This window comes from Neodiprion pinetum, chromosome 1 (genome assembly GCF_021155775.2).
Source record: "Neodiprion pinetum isolate iyNeoPine1 chromosome 1, iyNeoPine1.2, whole genome shotgun sequence".
Taxonomy (NCBI): Eukaryota; Metazoa; Arthropoda; class Insecta; order Hymenoptera; family Diprionidae; genus Neodiprion; species Neodiprion pinetum.
In genome coordinates this window covers 1,646,385-1,662,693 of record NC_060232.1, presented here as the reverse complement: position 1 = coordinate 1,662,693, position 16,309 = coordinate 1,646,385, and the positions used below count along the sequence as shown (strand labels likewise).

At 38.7% G+C, this 16,309-nt stretch overlaps 2 protein-coding genes and 1 long non-coding RNA gene across 4 annotated transcripts in view; 1 reads left to right on the top strand and 2 right to left on the bottom strand.

Moving 5' to 3' along the window:
• Positions 1-2,801: 2,801 nt before the first annotated feature.
• LOC138190489 (uncharacterized) lies at positions 2,802-6,191 on the bottom strand. Its single transcript, XR_011176483.1, has 3 exons — positions 6,107-6,191; positions 3,232-3,441; positions 2,802-3,119 (listed from the first exon to the last, which is right to left on the bottom strand). It is a non-coding gene; the product is annotated as an uncharacterized lncRNA (long non-coding RNA).
• Positions 5,177-9,904, top strand: LOC124217287 (synaptic vesicle glycoprotein 2C). Of its 2 annotated transcripts, none has more exons than XM_046622698.2 (10): positions 5,177-5,335; positions 6,913-6,972; positions 7,045-7,206; positions 7,298-7,460; positions 7,605-7,726; positions 7,787-8,025; positions 8,166-8,347; positions 8,416-8,744; positions 8,831-9,118; positions 9,249-9,904. In XM_046622698.2, exons 1-10 carry the CDS (start codon positions 5,233-5,235, stop codon positions 9,335-9,337), a joined length of 1,737 nt encoding a protein of 578 aa, XP_046478654.1. In that variant the 5' UTR covers positions 5,177-5,232; the 3' UTR covers positions 9,338-9,904. The 2 variants fall into 2 exon arrangements, with proteins under 2 accessions (XP_046478654.1, XP_046478662.1); XM_046622706.2 differs by lacking the exon at positions 5,177-5,335 and adding an exon at positions 6,550-6,694.
• The window catches only part of Dad (Daughters against dpp), a 39,323-nt gene continuing 32,859 nt past the window's right edge, over positions 9,846-16,309 (bottom strand). The window contains exon 5 of the mRNA XM_046622594.2: positions 9,846-16,124. Coding sequence (XP_046478550.1) covers positions 15,745-16,124 — 380 coding nt within the window. The 3' untranslated portion in view covers positions 9,846-15,744. The remainder of the gene's footprint in view (positions 16,125-16,309) is intronic.

The window sequence follows — 16,309 nt, the reverse complement described above, 5'->3', positions numbered from 1 at the left end:
TTCAATTGGTCGGGAAAGAGTCATACGAATCAATTCTGAGACGAAAAATTTTTTGGTCAAAAAAAAAGGAAGGTTAACCCCTTTGCATTTTTGGCGAAAATTTTCGCGATTTTCAAAAGTGCTAGAATAAATTAATTGTGGCACTAGTCCGACGTAATTTTGCGAGAGAAATCGATCGGGCGCAGTCCCAATACGCTGCGATCGACGCATCGAAAGTTACAGCCAAAAAACGAAAACCTGAATTTTCGACATTTTTCAGCAGGTGCTTTTTTCCTCGTATCTTCTCTCCCGTTGATCCCACGCTCCTTTTGCTGCGTTTTCTGAGTTCCTTGGGGTCCAATTGGTCGGGAAAGAGTCATACGAATCAATTCTGAGACGAAAAATTTTTTGGTCAAAAAAAAAGGAAGGTTAACCCCTTTGTATTTTTGGCGAAAATTTTCGCGATTTTCAAAAGTGCTGGAATAAATTAATTGTGGCACTATTCCGACGTAATTTTGCGAGAGAAATCAATCGGGCGCAGTCCCAATACGCTGCGATCGACGCATCGAAAGTTACAGCCAAAAAACGAAAACCAGAATTTTCGACATTTTTCAGCAGGTGCTTTTTTCCTCGTATCTTCTCTCCCGTTGATCCCACGCTCCTTTTGCTGCGTTTTCTGTGTTCCTCGGGGTCCAATTGGTCGGGAAAGAGTCATACGAATCAATTCTGAGACGAAAAATTTTTTGGTCAAAAAAAAAGGAAGGTTAACCCCTTTGTATTTTTGGCGAAAATTTTCGCGATTTTCAAAAGTGCTGGAATAATCTAATTGTGGCACTATTCCGACGTAATTTTGCGAGAGAAATCGATTGGGCGCAGTTCCAATACGCTGCGATCGACGCATCGAAAGTTACAGCCAAAAAACGAAAACCTGAATTTTCGACATTTTTCAGCAGGTGCTTTTTTCCTCGTATCTTCTCTCCCGTTGATCCCACGCTCCTTTTGCTGCGTTTTCTGAGTTCCTTGGGGTCCAATTGGTCGGGAAAGCGTCATACGAATCAATTCTGAGACGAAAAATTTTTTGGTCAAAAAAAAAGGAAGGTTAACCCCTTTGCATTTTTGGCGAAAATTTTCGCGATTTTCAAAAGTGCTGGAATAAATTAATTGTGGCACTATTCCGACGTAATTTTGCGAGAGAAATCGATCGGGCGCAGTCCCAATACGCTGCGATCGACGCATCGAAAGTTACAGCCAAAAAACGAAAACCTGAATTTTCGACATTTTTCAGCAGGTGCTTTTTTCCTCGTATCTTCTCTCCCGTTGATCCCACGCTCCTTTTGCTGCGTTTTCTGTGTTCCTCGGGGTCCAATTGGTCGGGAAAGAGTCATACGAATCAATTCTGAGACGAAAAATTTTTTGGTCAAAAAAAAAGGAAGGTTAACCCCTTTGTATTTTTGGCGAAAATTTTCGCGATTTTCAAAAGTGCTGGAATAATCTAATTGTGGCACTATTCCGACGTAATTTTGCGAGAGAAATCGATTGGGCGCAGTTCCAATACGCTGCGATCGACGCATCGAAAGTTACAGCCAAAAAACGAAAACCTGAATTTTCGACATTTTTCAGCAGGTGCTTTTTTCCTCGTATCTTCTCTCCCGTTGATCCCACGCTCCTTTTGCTGCGTTTTCTGTGTTCCTCGGGGTCCAATTGGTCGGGAAAGAGTCATACGAATCAATTCTGAGACGAAAAATTTTTTGGTCAAAAAAAAAGGAAGGTTAACCCCTTTGTATTTTTGGCGAAAATTTTCGCGATTTTCAAAAGTGCTGGAATAATCTAATTGTGGCACTATTCCGACGTAATTTTGCGAGAGAAATCGATTGGGCGCAGTCCCAATACGCTGCGATGAACGCATCAAAAGTTACAGCCAAAAAACGAGAACCTGCGTTTTCGACATTTTTCAGCAGGTGCTTTTTCCTTCGTAACTTATCTCCTGTTGATCCCACGCTCTTTTTGCTGTGTTTTCTGAGTTTCTGGTGGTCCAATTAGTCAGGTAAGGGTCATTAGAATCGAATCTGAGACCAAAAATTTTTTGGTCGAAAAATGAAAAAAAAGTAAGGCTAACCCCTCTGCATTTTTGGCGAAAATTTTCGCGATTTTGAAAAGTGCAGGAATAAATTCTTTCTGGCACTATGCCGACGTAATTTTGCGAGAGAAATCGATTGGGCGCAGTCCCAATATGCTGCGATTTATTTATATATTTCTCTTCTGTTAGTCCTACGCTTGGTCACTTGAATCGAATCTGAGGCCAAAATTTCTCCATTTCTCGTCCTCTCGTTTCCACTGTAGCCAAGCATAAGCGTACCTCTGTGAATCACCTCTTACTCTCACGACAAAGACATCATATATGCAGTGGGAAATGTTGTTATCAGACGAAGCTTAGCTGGACATTGCTGCAGACGGATCGATAGGCTACCAATTGGTCGGTGAACGAACCTAATCCGACGACGACCGCACCTTCAGCAAGCATCGGCAACTATTTCTCGCACGATAGTCAAATCTAACGTTGTTCTCGATCGAGCGCGCTAATCGCGCTGCATAATCTTCTTAAACGGTCGCAGAGGTGTGCAAGTGGGGCAGCCTTGAGGAATTTCGATCCCCGGCAATATGACAAACTCATCTTTTCGCCAGACCATAATACTAGCAATTTTTGTTTTCGTGACAAAACTATGTATATTTTAATATTCAAAAAACATATGCGATCAAGTGCGATGCATCTTTATTCATAGGTATATCAAAAGCCCATGAACAGCCAGGTAAATGTATCAAGTAAAATACATATCGCTATTTTATGTCATATTCACTGAATATATTTCTGATATTCACATTTGCCACGCAAAATACAGCCATTTCTTAATCGGAGACATGGTTGCATGTATGTCATATGTGTCTCATATACATCATTCTGTCATATTTACTGAATATAACGTTCACGCATGTCCAATGCACACTTCATTATACTATATACCTTTTACATTACGCAATATGATTATTTAGGGCTACATACATTCCACTTGTTTTTATTTTACGAACAATATGTGTCACATATAGTATCCCTCCTGTGCAAAAATGCTTCATGGCTTCACGTGCTGAAAAGAGAAGAAATAAAACGAAACATTTAGTCTCATGAATATCGACTTTCAACAGAAATCAATTTTTCGTTACAACGTTTTACATATATATTAAATATTCTCAACAAACCTTGGACGTGTTGAAAATTATTGCGCTGGACTGTTATACGCACGATGTCCGTATGCTCCGTGCAGAGGCGTTTGTCTAGCTCAATTTACATTCTATATCCGTTCTCGAATGATATGTAATATTTGCCCACTAATGTGCAGACGACAATATAACACATACGTACTGGGTGTATCTGCTGACCGGCCAAGGGACTGCCTGCCACCAGACCAACTGGATCAAACCAAGTAGATTATTCCATTAACGAGTGTCAGGTGGAGTCATAATATATGCTGGTAATTAATAATGTAGCTATGCGAGGTATTAAAATATATGTACATGCAAATTTCGTTTATTCTTGTGCATCAGCTGGACGATGTTACGGAACAACTTTCCCGTAATGTAAATAAGATGTATAAATAAATAAAGCGATCATTACCCTGGCGAATGATGTCTATTATATATCTATTTATTACACATATTTGTAGTATTAAAATTTTGTTGATCCGTTAACAATGTACCGAAGTATAGTTAGATAGTTGAATAACTCTGTCAAATTTAAATCGTTGCGACAAATATTTGAAAAGCAATCATCTTTGCAGTGAGAAACGGCATACGAAAGAAGAAACATACCGGCATTCAATCAACAGCAAGCGATCGTATCAATTAATTAAAAGAATTTTCCATTGGCGAATCCTTTGCGCTCGACGGTTAATCCTCTTATTAAATATCTCTCGAACGCACCTACCGGTGATCGTATGCACGTGTTACTGCGTTTACATATGCATACATCGTATACCTATAGCTGCAAATAATATTGGTAAAAGTCATTTGTCGGGGAGAGATAGATGCAGAATCGACGAAGTAATTACAGGCTCGAACTGTGACGAGGCATCAGGCACCCGGCAAGCTTCGACGTTGTCGGATTTTCCGGAAGCTTTATCGAGTTGAAGTTTCTCCAACGAATTTCAATATTCACTAGAAACACACGGAATTTCTAATTCGCAATTTCGGGAGATCAGGGACCTTCGTCTCAATCAATAATTCTCATAAGACTTTTTCGAGAGATTACAGTTTACACCTGCGGTTAATTAGTGATAGAAATCATATCGACATGGGGATTATACTTTGGGGGTCTCGTATTTTTTCCCCCCAGTCAGGGGATGGTGCGCCGAGTATAACGGCCGAGGCAAATACTCCGCTAATAAGTTACAACGAGAGCAAGGAAACTCCGCATATTTTCTACCAGTCGACTCGTCACGCAGAGAGCAATGAGGTACGTATTATTTTTACCGTTGTTTAAAGTGATATTTCACACAGGTTATTTTTTGCCGTTAAATTTAACAGGCTAACAACCTTTCGTTGTTAGGTGAAAATGGTATGAAAAACATTTCGAGATCCTCCTCTTACAGGCGTTTCAGTAAACCGTCCGACATGTGCAGCGGAAATTCGTTACGTCTTCATTTCCGTCCAGGTGGATAGGAATTGAATATTCCTGAACAATCGCATTCAGTGGTTTCAGACACCTGTTGACTGCCCGTCATCACTTGTATCAAACACTCATCCAGCATAATGGCAATTGTGTCATATTATTCCATCGATTCAATCGATTTTACTACGTATTAGGCACTGCGCCTTCTGACGTATTAACGCGCACGCATGACGTGCAGTCCCGTAGTACGAGTGGATAATTACCAAAGATAATTGAAATTTGAATAAAATAAAGTAAATTTTAGATTATCGAAATTTCGCCTTCGATTACTGCACACCGAAGTCGAAGGTGCATACAACAATTTGTCGCTAATCAAAGGTGAGGTTTGTTTGATCAGTGGGGCTGGGAAGGGGGGCGGTTGAGGAGCCGGAGGAACGGCATTGAAGAATTCTGCTGCGCATGACATAATAATTTTTAACCGATGTTGACCGGGGCCGCAAACGTTTATCAGTCTCCTGTTCCCGGCGCAGAAAGCATCGACGAATAACGACAGAAGCTGGCGGTTATCTCAACCCCAACGGATTCGATCGGTGATGGACGATCCAAGGGTGAACGGAAAACGCTGCTCCCCGTCAAAAATCGCCATCGGCAATTTTACCGCGGGGCTGGAACCGCAGCCACAGCTCTACACGATCGGTGAGTCACGAATAAAAAAATAAATAGGTGCAAGAAATTGGCAACTTCACTTGGAACGTCGCTGACAATGAGTCCAGCGAACAGAGTTGCAAAAATCGCGGTCAGCGGATCGAACCGCCAATTTTGCAACCCCGGCATTATTCACTTGTTGCGTTTCAAGTTTGTTATGCGTGTCCGAACGAGTTCGTTTGACCAACTGCAGCGATCGGTAGCTGTAGGAAAGTTTCCAACGGTATTAGCGCTATCTTATATTTCGTGAGAAAATTGGCTAACGCATACAGACGTAGGAGGTAAGCACATTTGCATACAGCTGCAGCCCCCGCTCATGAAGAAAAGTATCTATGCACAAACGATTTACCCACTGCATCGCATAGGTACGTGAATGTGGTACGTTCTAGAACTCGCACAGCGTTGTTTAACGAGACGAGGCGAAATTCTACGTGACGAGCCGATGAATGGAATAAAACTCCTATAATCAACGTCAAGTCTTCTTTATCTCAAATATATGGTGATAAGCTTAAAGTATCGCTGCCGTTTCTCGTTAGTCGGAAAATCGTGGAAAAAAACTTGGACAGTGATAAAAAATATTCCAAAGGTTGAGAAATGTCGACGCTTTCATTACGAATACAGCGATTGATTCGAGCAATAGTGAGAAGGAATTTATAGAATACCCGATTCCGAATTTTAATCAAACGACCAAAATCTTTAACAACGACGCGAATAATGCCGAGAGTTGTTGTTGTTATCAACTATTTGCAATCCGTTACAAACCGTGTTCTCCAACTGCGTTAGATCGACTCGAAAGTTCACAATCGGCAATAGTCGTGGCTTTTCCCAACTTCATCCTTCAGGTTCCTCGGAAAGCAATTTTCACGTGTCGGGCAATTAGCGAAATTGTAAAACATAGAGCGACGCGAGTGACGACTCGAACGTCATTACCCCCTTTTTTCTCGAACGGATAAACGCAGTTTGACAGCTGCAGCTTGCGCTGCATGCGCAGCATGGATCATTGTTCCGGAAACCACGCCGCTGCGTCTTGACGATCCGTGCGTTACACACTCGTGAAAAGTGGGAATAGCTAGATAATTACTTACCGTTGGCAAAATCGAAGACAAGATGAATCGAGCCGCATTCGTCACGGTATCTCATCCACCTCTGGAACACACATGTCCGCATCTGTTATTTATCAGTGCTGCATTCATGATAATGGACGGCGTGTATAAATTTCGTTGCACTCGCGAGCGGAGCTTCAGTCTCTTAATCGTGAGCATCTCCAACGCAGCATGTCGGGAACTTGTCTCTTCCCTAAAAGTCTCGTCACAATGGACACGGAAGAAAAATGGCACATCTGTTACACTGGTTAACCAAAACTTGGATTAGTTTACAATATAATTTTGCACTGATCCCCAAAAATTGGACCGCTTAAAAAGTTCTAATAAGATGATTTGATTCAACCGTTTATTGAAGCGAATCGTGCGCTTCCTGCGCTCAAAAATTTGACCGCATTTCACAGAAATACAATTCCAACAGCCCATTCAAAACTATTGTGCGTAATGAAGTTTTATTAATTGTTTTAGAAAAATCGGAAAGGCCGAAGGATGAATCTGTAGAATTCGACAGGGCGATTACACTATGTGGTAAGCACGATCAGCCATTAAAGTTGGTCACATTATGGTCCGGATCTAAATTAGTTACTATGATTGATCTAGGATACGGAAAATATCACTACGAGCTCGTCCTTCTCTGCGGTTTGATCTTCATGTCAGCTGGGTTTCAGAATGGTCTGAATGCCTACATACTGCCATCAGCAGCATGCGACCTCCAATTGTCATCGGAGGAAAAGGGACTGCTTAACGTAGCTTTTTTGGCCGGTGAGAGTTTCGTCTTTCGTTTTCATCGCCGAAATTTACCAAGCCTCCATTCGTTGAAAGAAAAAATACACGTATTCGCCTGTCATTCCAGGTGGAACTTCGAGCGCTATGCTCTGGGGTATCATCGCCGACGTATTTGGCAGGAAGAATATTTTGCTGGGCACTTTAATCGCCGATGGAACCATCACCATCATATCAAGCCTCTCGCAGAGCTTTCAAACTCTTTTTGTCTTCCGATTTCTCAACGGCTTCGTGTGAGTTTCTATAAGCAGTAAATATAGCTGAATGATTTCTGAATGTGGTAGATTATTATTATTATTATTATGGTACAATTGAAAAATTATTTCAAAAAATTATTTATATAATTCACCTACATGTATCGATGTTACTTCCCCCAGGATTGGCGCACCTGGATGTCTCGTATTTTCATACCTGGGTGAATTCCACGCGGAGAAACAACGCGCGAAAAGCATATGCTACGTCGGTTTCTTCTTCACTTTGGCTTGGCTGGTGCTTCCAGGTGCGAATAAGCGATTCGAAAACGTATAAAAACCAGAATTAAACAAAATTCTTCCTGCAGGATTGGCTTGGGCGATAATACCGATGACCTTCGAGCTTCGAATCAACGGTCTGCAGTTCAATTCCTGGCGATTGTTCGTCGCCCTTGTCGGTATCCCGACCGTAATCAGCAGCATTCTGCTTATACGATTCCCGGAGAGTCCAAAGTTCCTAGTTTCCCAAGGGAAGTCTAAGGAAGCCTTGAAAATTCTGCGTGGTATATTCGTTGCGAATACTAGTCACAGCATTCACGATTATCCGGTTAGTTTGTCGCCACCTCACGTTGACACTTCCAGTGCAGACGCAATACTTGTACAAATGTCGAAATAATCGATCATTTCGGTGTGAGCCAAGTTTACCGAATTGAAGCTGTTTTTTTTTTTTTTTTTTGTAATCTCCAGGTGAAAACACTCCTGGCTAACGATACGGCGATCGTGAACGAGGAAGCCAGCATTGAGAAGAGCAAATTCGGCATTACCCAACTTCTGCAAAGCATCTGGAAGCAGATTTGCTACCTCTTCACGCCTCCGCTCCTCAAGTACGCGGTTCTCTTCTCGATCATGCTCTTCGCCAACATGTTCGGGTACGCATTTATTGGCGATCGGGGAAAATGCACTTGCTGACCTTGAGCTTGAATCACCCGCAATGCAGGTACTACGGCCTTGGTCTGTGGCTGCCGGAGCTGTTCAACCGCTTCGAGACGTACTACAAGCTGCACCCGAACACGACCGTGACCGTCTGTGAATTGGCCACCTTCTCGGTCCCGGCAAATCCGTTGGCCGAAGCGATAACCCAGACGCAAAACGTCATCCTCGTAGGAAACAGCACCGCCTCGGACGACATCCTTAAGGGAATCCCCTGCAGCGGGACCATCGACGAGCAGGTCTTCGTCAACACGTTGACGGTGAACGCGGTGAGCCTCCTGGGTAACGTGGCTTCCGGCTACCTCGCCGATCGCCTTGGCCGACGAACGATGCCAGGTAAGGACGTCTGGGATCGAATGATCTTATCCTTGTCTCTCGAGTCCTGGAATTAGATCATTCATGGGATCGATCGTTCCCTTCAGTTGGCACGATGGTGTTCGCCGGTGTCTTCGGCTGCTCGATATACTTCCTCAGATCGGCATCCCAGAACCTGATCGTCGCCTGCCTCTTCTCGACTTTCATAGCGACTGGTAACACGGTCCTGAACAGCGTGATCGTTGACATTTTTCCGACGCACGTCAGCGCGATGGCTATTTGTTTGGCTACGTTGTCGGGAAGAATCGGCGCCATCGCCAGCAATCTCCTCTTCGGTTTACTCCTCGACATTAACTGCGGTGTCCCGATATTCCTCGTTGGGGGTGTAGTCATATGTAAGTAAAATTTCCCCAAACTTACTCTCGCGATTAAGCAATAATACAACCTTCGTCACATACCTGCGCATGTTAATTTTTTTAAATTTTTCATTTCTCGGCATCGAGGAAATTCGCTCTTTCGTTTCAGTTGGCGGACTGTTGGGCTTTCTTATACCGAAAAAAGGAGTTATAACGAATAAATATTGTGACAATAATATGGCCGTTGCATCGGCCTAGTTGCAAAGCCGAACCGACGCAGCGCGGTTATAAATGAAAATAAGTAAAAGCATTGCGGAAAAAATTTGAAGACGTAGAAGAAATTCTTCAATTTTCAATTTGGTACACCGACGGGATGAGCGATCCCTTGACTAGGTACATCGACAGGCGAAAGAACACACGAAACATTTGATATCGTGGAGGTTTAAGCGGAAGGGTTGCGGAAATGGAGAACGAAAGTAAGTAAAAGAAGAGAAGAGAGAATGCAGTCTTATATGTAGGTACACCAACCCGGATCGGTGAAAGATTCTTTACCGCCTGACGGATAAGGAATTGTAAATAGTTTAATCTAGTTCAGGTATTAGAAAACCTAAAGTTTAACAAATAATTCTCAACGTTCCTGTACGATTGTACGTAGGTATGTATAATTATTTCATTATTTTCTTGAAAGTTGACTCGTTGCGCATTAGAAAAGAATTAGAGCTAAACGATAAACGAGTGAAAGAAAAATTATACATAGGTACATGTGTAATGTTTTGATTTCATATATTTTTCGTAAAAATGAAATATAGTATAAGGTTTCCCCTCGAGCTTTTGATACACATCATCACTTTAAATTGCATATTGAATAATTAGGCTATATTATTCACTTGAAATTGAATACAGTGATATTTAAAATGTTAGGTATACAATTATTTATTCGGGAGATACCTGTACTGTTATTATTAATATTAACATTATTATCGTTATTGCATTATTATTGTTATTATTCTCATTTTAAATCTTATTATATTCTTAATATTGTTACGAACAATCTTACTTATATTATTAATATTATTATTATTATCATTACTACTACTATTATTATTAATGAAATCATTACTAAATGTTGAATATATATTTATAATATATACAAATAAGTATAATATATATATATATATATATATATAATATAGATGCCTATTCGCGTGTGTGTATACATATTATATATATGTATATCGATAGGTATATGTACAATATATACAATAAATTTTCGATTATACCGTCAACGGACTGTATACATATGTATATGTATCATACGTATATTTAGTATCGCATGAGTGGAATATAATAATCTTTTTTCCATGTCCTTCTTCTCACCTGTGAATTTTAATTTTTCTTTCGGCTATCTATGCTTCAAACCCCCCCTCCCCTCATCTATTAATCCTTGGAAGGAATACGTATCATCCGATTACGCATTCCACATCCTGCCGCCTCGAGATTTCAACGCACACAGTGAAAATGCCCGGAACGGGTATATAAAAGGTGTTAAGCACATAGTATTTATTTTTCTACATTTCATCATCTTCACAAGTGATCAATTTCACCGATCCGCTTTATTACTACAAGCTTCTGTCTCTATCTACGTATATACATAAACCGTAGAACCGAATTTATCACGTATATCGATCTATCTAGTGCCGTAATATGCGCCGATGGAAAAGAAACAATTAAAAACTTGAAAATTAAAAAACAATAACATTATCCTCGCCCTCACATCAATTTACTGCATGTAATGAAAGATAAGTAAGAAATTTCAAAATCGATTTGCGAGTACAGAATAAATATCTATAAGAAATTTCGCGAGAGGGACAATGAGAATAAAAGAAAAAAAATTTTAAATCATCAAAAATTAATTGCACTTGTAGGTAGGAAACTTCAAGTTTTCTTTTTATACTTGTAAGAAAAGGAAAACAGGAAGAAGAAAGGAACGAGGTCTTTCCCTACGCGTCAGACTAAAAATATATCTCATATGACGGAGTGAAAGGTGACAAAATGGAAAGAAAAAGAGGGTTCATATCGATTTCTCTTTTCAAACATGCATTAATTTACAATATAATGTACGTACATAGATTGTTTAAATATATATACATATTTATATTGTTTAAATATATATATATATATATTGTATGGGTATGTGTATGTATGTATATTGGTATATACACATACGAATATACATACAATGTACATCGGGATATAATAGAACTGATGATCCAATTTTGCGGTCGATATAAAACAATAATAATTACAATAATATACGTCTCGAATCCGAATGAATCGTTGTCATCTTGGTTGTTGCTGAAAGTTCAAAAATGTCCAACTATCTGCATGTATTATCATTATGATTACTATCATCATCATCATTATTATTACTACGTTCGTTTGATATTAACATTGACCTGAACGCGAGTCAAAATTTTAACACACCAGCCTTATTTACTTTCCTTCTCTTAATCGTCAGTTTCATTATTACACGGGATTTGTAATTTTCAAATTTGGATAACCGACACAGCGCTGCGCACGAGTTTTCCTCCCTTTCTTTTCGACGTTATTTTTCTGTACGATGTCGGTATTAAACAATAATAATTATTCTTAATATTACCATTGTTATCGCTAACATTACTTTTATCTTTCGTACATTCTTAAATTACATTGTTCAAGTATAAGAGTTTTATACATGGTACACCAAGAAAAATAGTTACGTAAAAACAAAAAAAGAAAGTTAGAAAAAGAATGAAAACGCTCATTAATATTATAACCGTTAACAACATCTGTATGTTACTGAATAACACGTAATATAGATGTTACTAATTATTATTGTTATCATCATCATCATCATCATCATCATCATCATCATCGTCGTCGTTGTTGTTGTAGTTATTATTATTATTTATATTATTTATATTATTATTATTATTTACTGTATATATATATATATATAGGTCTATCAATTAATAGTGAACGCTATATAAAAGGCACTATGTTTCACAGACACGATCCCTAGGCTAAACTAAGAGCTCGTCTTTGTCCCTGTTCTAGTTTTCATTTTCGTCCTCGTTTGTCGGTCTGCAGGTGAGCGTCTTTGTAGAGTAATCCATGTAATATGAAAATGAAAAAGAGAGAAGAGAAATCGAAAAAATAAAACGAAGAATTTTATGTAAAATCGGAAACCAGTCGAGAATAAGAAACGTAAAAGTATTTGCACCGTGATGCGTAAAAACACACGAATCGTGCATCCGTTACGCGTATCGTAGTATAAATTTCTTACCCTAAACCATTAATCGTGTACAACGTACAATAATGTACACATTATATCAACCCTGTATCATAGGCCCTAAAATCTCCGTATCTATTCTCAAGACAGTCTGCATTACATGTACTATACCCACACAGGTGCGTTACATCCGTAAAAAATGTTATTACCGAAGCATATCTATGGAATTATCGTGTACATTCAAGTTCGGTTGGTTATTTGCTTCTTTAGTTTGTCACTTTTCCCTCCCTCTCGCCCCGACTGTTCAATAAACCTTCCTTTTATGCAAAACACACGAGTTATCCACCATTTACTGTATATATATATATATGTATAGCAGGATTTATTAAGCAGGATTTAATATCCGTATAGAAGAAGTCGGGATTTAGAAAATGTGTAAAAATTATTATCCAATGTACAGAAAATTCGTAAACGATCTTTATCGTTAATATTACTATCGTAGTTAGTAACAATAATAAAATTCGTATACATACATATATTATAATTTAACGGATACACGTTGTACGCATTGTATGTTCATACATACACAAGATCGTGTGTCATGTTACATTACTAAAGGGGTATAATATGATAAGCAAGTATAAACTGTTACTCCTTCGTAATATTTTTACCCCTTTTATACTGTTCGCTGACGCAGTGTTCATGTAGCGTAAATTCTTTTCAATTTCGTATTTGTTTCCACGTTTTTTATATCTTATTATTTTTCAATAATATCCTTCCAATTTTACATCATTTATTTTGTATATTAATCATTTTAAGCATCGTTTCCATTTCGCTCTTATATTTTTATAGGCACAAATAGGTGTGTGTGTGTGTGTGTGTGTGTGTGTGTGATTGTACAAATGTCATTATTGACGGTAAGTTGTAAGTTTTTACGTTGACACGCCCGTGCTTGTGTAACATAAACCGATTTATTATCTACTTCCGATAAATATTTGTACAAAAAAATCGATCAATTTCGAGATTCAAAATCGATAATCCTTCGAGAAATTGAATAAAAGAAGAGCAAAAAAAGAGTACAAAAAAAAAAAGTAATCGTTTTCTGCAACAGTTAAAACTGATTCCAGCAATTTACAACAACTAACATATGATAAATACGTAAGTTAACTGAGTAACGGATGAATTCTATAGATAAAAATACGAAACAATACGATCGAATTCAATTTTGTAATCAAAATTAATTGTGTTTAAGTTTCTTTTTCTTTTTCTCTAATGTTTTTGATCAGATGCTTCAGTCTAACTTCAACTTTTACACTTCGCGATAAAAGTGGTTGTTGCGATAACGAGGAAAAAAAATGTGTATATTTGAAACACCCTGCATCGCCATAAAAAAAAAAACCTATGAAACGTGTTACCCTTTTGTCCTAAAATTTTCCGTTTTCATATCTGCCTGTTATAATACAACAATACGATCCAAATAGTGTTTGCAATAATCGTAATTATTTTCACTCTCGCCACACGCGATTATAATACGTTGTGTACCCAAGTATTAAGTTTGCGTGTGCATCGTATACGACGTTCAATATCACAATACAGTGACTGCGTGCTTATCTACTTGTGCATATACTATTATATCGGTACGAGAAGAAAGAGAAAATAAGGATAAAGCAAAACATCGGTTATCAAATTACATCTACGACGCCGATGAAAGTCTGTTTACTGCGTACACTTCGTATAGACATACAATTTTCTAGACTGTCTACTAGATATAATATTAATAGCGTGTACTCGTCGACACCAAACATTATACAAGGATGATCGGAGAGAAAGAGTTGAAAAAAAAAAGAAAAAGAGAAGTGAGATAGAAAATCAGATTTGTCACAATTTAATTTTATACCGTATATACGTATGTACGTGCGCGGGTATATTTAACGTTGACTAAAGAAATTCGGTTCTCCTTGCCAGCCGGAATTAAGATTCGAAACATCGGTGAGAAAATATAATATCAAACTAATTGTAATAACAATAATGATGACAACCGATAGTGGTAGTAATGAAAAGCAATGGGATGTACAAATGGCAATAGCAACAACAACATAACAGTAATAATGATAATAGGAGTAACAATAGTAATAACAGCGGCGCAACAACAACAATAACAACAACCGGAAGAGACCGAAGAATAATTAAATAACACAAGCGTTTCAACTCATCGAATCGCACTCGGAATCGCATAAAACGGATCCCAATTTTATTACAATTTCGCTTACAGTCGGAAAGACGGAAAAAACAACGAGGAAAATAATGAATGATTTACTTGAATACGAACAAGGTGAAATTACAACTTTCAATTAATCGACATGAATCAATCGGTAGAAAAAGTATCCTCATGACATTTCTGTTTCATACACTCTATAGTACATTGACAACCACGCGTAGAACGTGTTATTTTTAAATAAATCGAATTCATCCTATCGATAAAGCATGTTGTTTTTATTTCAATTTTTATTTTTAACTGTCAAAACTTGTATTAAAAAAAAGCTCTGGATTCTTTATTGATATAAAAAAAAATGTTTGTTTCGATTTGTTTTTAGCTACCGATATTCATACTTAAATAAATCATCGTCTACCTACATACATTTTTTACTACTGTCAATAATAACTGGATACCTTCCTACCAATGGGGTGAGAAGTGGAAAAAACAAAAAATACCAACTGTGACTACAGCGAACTGTAGAAAACAGAAAAAAAAACACATGCGATCGTCGCAGAAATCGAAGAAAAAAAAGTCCCAACAATTGATTTGCCGTCTTCGAGTTTTCTTCCAGTAACTCCAATATAATATACAATGTAAACATTATACATTTACTGTATATATCGTTGTAAATATTGCATTATGGACTAGCAATATCCATCTGAATATCATCTGCCACAAGTCTAATTCTTCTTTTCTTCCACATCGAATTACATACTTTGTACATATACTAAAAATATATACACATACAATATACATATGATACACCGTGTGTATATATATATACGGGGATGTTCGGAGATATAATATGGTAAAAATAACGTGCGGACATCAACCGTAAGAATCGATCAAATTTTGTGTGTGTTCTATATAAAATCCGACGAAATAAAGAAGAGAAGAGAAGAGTAAAGTAAAAGGAAAAGGAGAATCCTAACTTTTTTTTTTTTTTTTTGAAAATAACACAAAACACAACTAACTCGCAGTTCCAAGTTGCATATTATTACTGTAGAAACGCACGGGGTTAGAGAATCTCCGTCCTCGTTCCGGATTTCCCCCCTCCGTTATCCATATCGGCAAAATTGATCTTGAACAAGATCGAGCGTGTCCGAGAAAATGTCGAAGGAAACGAACGTCGAGGGATCACCTGCACGGCGCAAGTAAAACCTCGAGCCAGCACGGACACGAGGTGACCTCTTGCCTCGAGTACTTCGGTCCCCAGCCCTTGGCGAAGCTTATACGGACGGAGTTTACGTCAACGGGACCGCTGGTGAGTCCCTGGACGGCGGCGTTATTCGGTGAATTCGACGACGACAAGGAGGTCGACGACTGCTGCTGGTGGTGATAGTGCCTGTGTACATTCTTTGCCCGGTCGAATATGTTCAGACAGAATCCAGGCGGCACCCTGTACACCAACAAGGTTCTCGACTCCGGGTCGTCCAACGTCGGCGAGTTTACGAATATCGGATTCTCCGACCTGTTGTACGCCCAAACGCCGTCGGACTCGTCGCTCAGCGTCAGACCTGCGGTTTGCGATAATTGCCAATTATGCGAAAGAATTATCGAGTGACCAATTGATATTTTAGAAGTATGAAAAAAGAATATAAATAAAAGAATTTTCACTACCATTTTGATGCAAAATGGCGTGGAGAGAGACATCTTTGAAATTGCCTTTTTTTTTAAACTTAATTTTCCACAATCCTAGAGT

Coding starts and splice junctions, on each gene's coding strand:
- LOC124217287 (XM_046622698.2), top strand. CDS start 5,233: ATGGACGATCCAAGGGTGAACGGAAAACGCTGCTCCCCGTCAAAAATC. Junction 7,207..7,297: donor TAACGTAGCTTTTTTGGCCG/GTGAGAGTTTCG, acceptor CTGTCATTCCAG/GTGGAACTTCGAGCGCTATG. Junction 8,745..8,830: donor TGGCCGACGAACGATGCCAG/GTAAGGACGTCT, acceptor CGTTCCCTTCAG/TTGGCACGATGGTGTTCGCC.